This window comes from Chiloscyllium plagiosum, chromosome 30 (genome assembly GCF_004010195.1).
Source record: "Chiloscyllium plagiosum isolate BGI_BamShark_2017 chromosome 30, ASM401019v2, whole genome shotgun sequence".
In the NCBI taxonomy this organism is placed as follows: domain Eukaryota; kingdom Metazoa; phylum Chordata; class Chondrichthyes; order Orectolobiformes; family Hemiscylliidae; genus Chiloscyllium; species Chiloscyllium plagiosum.
The window spans coordinates 8,520,760-8,526,759 of record NC_057739.1 but is presented as its reverse complement, the minus strand read 5'-3'; the positions used below and the strand labels follow the sequence as shown (position 1 = coordinate 8,526,759).

At 44.5% G+C, this 6,000-nt stretch overlaps 1 protein-coding gene across 5 annotated transcripts in view; it reads right to left on the bottom strand.

The window, feature by feature from the left end:
* Positions 1 to 6,000, bottom strand: part of abca2 (ATP-binding cassette, sub-family A (ABC1), member 2) — a 460,895-nt gene that overhangs the window by 182,318 nt on the left and 272,577 nt on the right. For all 5 annotated transcript variants that reach the window (XM_043719911.1, XM_043719914.1, XM_043719915.1 and 2 more), the window contains one exon: positions 4,531 to 4,633. In XM_043719911.1, coding sequence (XP_043575846.1) covers positions 4,531 to 4,633 — 103 coding nt within the window. The remainder of the gene's footprint in view (positions 1 to 4,530; positions 4,634 to 6,000) is intronic.

Here is a 6,000-nt window from a genome sequence, read left to right as displayed (position 1 = left end):
TCTCATTTCTGAAGGCTTCCCATTTTCCAGCCATCCCTTTACCTGCGAACATCTGCCTCCAATCAGCTTTCAAAAGTTCTTGCCTAATACCATCAAAATTGGTCTCTCTCCAATTTAGAACTTCAACTTTTAGATCTGGTCTATCCTTTTCCATCACTATTTTAGAACTAATTGAATTACGGTCGCTGGCCCCAAAGTGCTCCCCACTGACACCTCAGTCACCTGCCCTGCCTTATTTCCCAAGAGTAGGTCAAGTTTTGCACCTTCTCTAGCAGGTACATACACATACTGAATCAGAAAATTTTCTTGTACACACTTGAGCATCTCCAGCATCTGCAGTCCTCCCTTTCTCCTTATAGCAGGATTGTGTCTCCAGAGTAATGCAGGCAGTGGAGGTTAGTCACAGAATGCACATTCTGTGCAAATTCTAAAATTACTCACATTGCTTGCAATGCGAGAGGCTTTAGATGTGGTTGATCATCTCAGCCCCAGTCGGCTCATGCCCCGCTGACCTCTTGCAGCCTGTGGTAAAGGGTTTGGGTGTGGGAGGGCACAGGGAAATGACAGAGGCTGGAAGAAACCACCTTTGGGTCAGCTCCATAAACCATGTTCACCACTAGGGAGCTCTCCTGGGGGCAGTGGAGAATGAATTCTAGCTGCCCACTCTGCAAAGGTTAGTAACCAGTTAAGGTGAACAAGGTTCACACCACATCATAGAATCATAAATCTACAGTGTGTAAGCAAGCCATTCGACACATTGAATCCACACTGGCCCTCCTAAGAGCATCCCACCCAGAAAACACCCCTATCTTATCCCTGTAATCTTGAATTGCCCATGGCTAGTCCATCTAGTCTGCACATCACTAACACTGTGGGCAATTTAGAGTGGCCAACTCACTGAACCTGCACATCTATGGACTGTTGGGAGGTAACCAGAGCACCCAGAGGAAACCCACACAGACAGTCGCTTGAGGCTGGAATCGAAATTGGGTCCCTGACGCTGAGAGACTGCAGCGCCAACCACTGAGGACATGTTTGAATGAAGGTTGGTTGTGTGGCCTCACCAGAAATCTGTCACTATGGAATGACATCTCTGTCCTTCCTCCAAAGCTCCTACCCAAAGCAAGGCTGCAATCTCAATGGGTTGAGCTTTCTTGCAGCAGATTGGGAAGCCAGGATGGGAGGCTTCACAGCCCAGGGATGTGTCTGAGGCATGAAAGGCCTCAAAGTACGTCATCATTCCTTTACTGTTGCTGGGTCAAATCCCGGAACTCCCCACCCCGCCCTATTAGCATTGAGGGTCTACCTGCAGCACTGAGACTGTAGTGGCCAAGAAGGCAGCTCACCACCACCTTCTCTGGGACAACTAGGGACAGGCAATAAATGCAGGCCCAGCCAGTGATGCCCATGAGTGAACAACGTTTAAAAATCTCACGATGGAGACGTTCCTCTTATCACTCACTGTCCTTTGGTCAATGAGGAAGACTGTTCCAACAGGTGCTCTGCGAGTAAGCGCAGACCCAGGATCTCAATTTGATCCTGACACTGGATCCTGAAATTCATTGGAAAATCCGACCTGTGGAGCCAGTACATGCTTCTATTTGTTGAAGGTTTATCAGCAGGTAATGAATCAAATTACTTTTCATGACTGCAGCTTTGTTTTTGTTGAGACAAGAGAACATGACAATATTGCCTCGTCTTTCCCCAAAGATCATTCTTAAATGAAAGCTCTTCTATGCTACGCAACGCTGCACGATGTGAACAATGCTGTATTTTTAGATTAGACGACCACTCGGGAAGAGCAAAGGCTGTCCTGTCCCCTTGTCTCAATGAAGACAGAGTTCTCGTTATCAGAAGCTTTTGGACTCATTGCAAGTGGGCCAAATTGTGCCAGCATGCTGTCAGGATTGTATTATCAAGTGACTACACAACAGATGGAACTGCAAAAAGAGAACGCTATGCGTGCGCTCATTTGATTCAGGCCATCAGTCACAGAATCCCTATAGTAGAAGCAGACCATTCAGCCCTTGGAGTCCATACTGACCCTCCGAACAGCATCTTACCCAGCAACATCCTGAACTCTCTCCGGCTTAATAATAATGATCAGTATTATTGATTATCATTAGTAATAAATATAATAATAATGATTCTATCGCTGGGTGACCAGAAATGGGCTCTGAACTCCAGAAACAAAATCTTCAACAGGAGCAGGTGGAGGCCAAATGGAAGAAGCATAAAAATATCTGAACACCTTCTTAAACATGATTTGCCCCCGATGGCTAGGTGTGTGGATCCTGCATTACCCCAGAGTAGGACCTTGTCACCCTCAGTTCTGAGGGTCTGCTGAGGAAGGGAGACATAATGGTAAGGCAACAGAGCAGTCAGCTCTGAGCTGTAGAAGGTAGAACACGGTCACATGATATCTGAAGTTACAGTGACATAGGTGCATGAGAAAACCAGCAAACATTTTAAAACTGGCAGAGTATAAGTTACAGAGCTATAAATTAGCAATTCAAGTAATCTTTCCTTCCATTGATTAAAAATTGTAATGTTAAAAAGCTATTCACTGAATTAGATAGTCAGGCAACTTTACATAATTCACTGGCTTAAACAAATGTTCACATTTGTAACAATTTCAGGAATAGTGAGACTTGATTTCCAGTGCACTACCCTAGTGAGAGGCAGGTATCGGTGTGGACAAAAACATTTTAAATGTACCAGATATGCCCCGAGCTGCAAATCACAAATTGCTAGACATACAATTGCACTGCTCCACTTTGCAAATAGACAAAGCAATCTAACAAGAATTTGTTACATTTGAGCTGCAAACATGAATTAAAGCCACTCCAGAAAGTAGCAAATTGATTTATGGTACTGTCACATTACTTAAGGTTGGCTGCTCAGAAAAGGGACAATTGAAACATGGCATTTCATTCCTCAAGATGATGAACTTTTCCTAAATAGATTTCTTTTCTTTGCTTACCTTTTATTATTTCCATTCTCTCTTAATCCTACTTTTATCCCCCACCCCTTGTTGGCTCTCCTGGACCTGGTGTTAATCTAATTGACTTAATTTCTTTCTCTATCATTCCTGCGTCTTTTTCTATCCTTAAATCTGTGATTAATGAGAGCGATTGATCATTCTGCTATTCACTGTTATCAGCTAACAATTCCAGCAATTTTCAGCATTAGTTACTTAGAATAATTGAATCCCTACAGTGTGGAAGCAGGCCATTCAGCCCATCGAGTCCACACTGACCCTTCTAAGAACTTCCCACCCAGATCCACCCCCCACTACCCTCTCCCTACTACCTTTTCCACAGCCAATCTACCTAACCTGAACATCGTTGGACTGTGGGGAGTAAACTGGAGCACCCAATGGAAACCTACACAGACACGGGGAGAATGTGTCAACTCCACACAGAACCTCACCCGAGGGTAGAATCAAACCTGAATCGCCCACAGTGTCCAGGAATGTGCAAACTATGTGGAATAGCCACAGGAAATGCAGAGTTGCAGGGATAGGGAGGGGGCGGGTGTGCTTGCGATGCTCTTTGGAAGGTTGGTGTGGACTCGATGGGCTGAATGGCCTCTGCCACACTGTAGGGTTTCTATGAAATTAGTTCACATTGGTGTTTACTGTCCCCATGAGCAAGTAGTTCTCATCACACTTGCCTACCATGTCCCCACATTACCTTAGCTATTCACCCTGCAGTACAATTCAACCTTGAATGCTTAAGACACAAGAACAAAAGAACTGAAGTGGGAGTAGATCATTTGGGTCCTCAAGACAGTTCTGACACACAGTAGAATAATGGCTAATCCAATTATGGCTCCAACTCCATTTTGACTGTGACCTGACACCACTTCCCTCCCCACAAGTGTAATTTCATAACCCCTTCATTGACATAATCCCAACCACATCTTGGAGAAAAATAATTTCATAGACTAACAGCACTCAAGAGATAATATTTATGTACATCTCTGTCATATGTGGGAACCTGTTAATTTTTAAACCATATTCTTTAATTCTCAATGCCTTCACAAACATTTAAGAGGCATTTGGATGAGTAGATGAATAGGAATGGTTTGGAGGGATATGGGCTGGGTGCTGGCAGGTGGGACTAGATTGGGTTGGGATATCTGGTCAGCATGGACGGGTTGGACCGAAGGGCCTGTTTCTGTGCTGTACATCTCTATGACTCAATAATGTTTCTTTCAAGCCTTCGTGATTCAATTAAATCATCTCATTCTTCTCAACTCCAAATGGAAATGGGGCCAACCTGCCTAATCTTTGTTCAAAAGAAAACGCCTTCATCCCAGGAATCAGTGAAGTGAACCAGTGCAATTATATCCTTTCTGAAGGGACGGACATGGTCCTGCATGGTACCAGTCTGAGCCAATTACCAATGCCACCTGCCTGCCCCTGGCCCATATCGCTCCAAACCTTTTCTATTCATGTACCATTCCAAATGGCTTTCAAATGTTGTAATTGTACCCACATCCATCACTTTCTTGGCCAATACTCACTCGTCCCTGGTGTAGCAGGGGTAGGGAAACATCTGGACATAGTTCCCAGGTTCCACTACATCGTGTCCCACAAATGTATTGATAATGGCCCGTTCCATCATATCTAGAGGAAGAGACAGACAAAACGATCACAGGACATTAAATCCAAGGAAGGCTGTAAATAACTACAGAGATTTAACTCCCACCCACATTAAAACATCAAAGTGTCTGCAGGCCAGAATCCTCCAAGATTGGCGATCACCCCTGGATTGTTACTCTTCCTCCTCCTTTCTCACCTGGTGATGGTGCTCTGTATTTCTCCAAGCCTCTTAAGAAACACCGAGTGTATCTTCTTTTGGAATCCTTCCTCCTACAGCATTAATGTTGGAGAAGCCTCAGCCATGCTCCCTTTGTACTGCACTCATTGCTATTATCTGGTAAATTCACTGACTTACTGAAATGCCCGCATGACATTTAATTATGGTTTTCAGCATCGTACTGAATGAGTGTGGGTGAAATGACTGGTTAAGCTGGCAGGGTGGGCAGGACACCAGCTGGGTAGGGTAGGGTGGCAGCTGTTGAGTTGGGTTGGGTTAGGGAAGGGTGGAGGGAGATGATTGAGAGGAATCATGAAGTTTGGAAAGCCAGGGATATAGAGGGCAGAGGGGAGGGGGTAAGACAGGAAGGTGGGGGAATGGGACGGTGGATTGCAAAGAGTAGTTGTAAGGGGAAGGAGTGAAGCGGTCAGGGTATGCATTTGGGAGGTCATCGCAAAGTGGACCAGTCCTTTTAAAACATCTTGAGAGGTGTGGACATTAATATAGTTACCCAGACATTAGCAGAGGCATGAATTCCCTCATATTTCCTCAGTTGTTACCCAAGTATGTTAGTCAGTACTGTCCAAAATCTCAGCTGGAGACATTTCGGAGAGTTCCAGATACTAGGTAATTGCTGACCGGAATACAAATATCCAGAGCAAGTCCCACATAGTCAACACATCATTACTTCAGAAAAGCTCTGATAAGCATCTTTTGGGATACATCTGAGCTCTGACTCTGCAGAAATGGAATTTCTGGGCCAGAGAATTTGGAATGTGAGCATCGGTGGGAGGGTCAGTTTATTTTGTAACCACATTCCCAAATCATTGCAATTGGGAAGGAAGTAAGCTCAATTTCCAAACAAATTAGCAATTTAAAATTAAGCAGTTAATCCCTGAAGCATTAACTTTGCCACTCCCCAGAGATACTGCCTCAACTGCTGATTATTTCCAGGGCCTTTTGTTTAATTTAAGTCAGACACACTGCAATCTCTCAATGGCTAAATCCACCATTTCCGTTTGAAATTTTTACCAGTAGAGATAAGAAGGGCAAGAGGCTGCAGGTTAGGTGAACTGGACATGCTAAGATTGCCCATTGTGTTCAGAGATGTGTACGTTAGGTGCATTAGTTAGGGGTAAATGTAGAGTAACTCTTCGCAGGGTCAGTGTGGCCT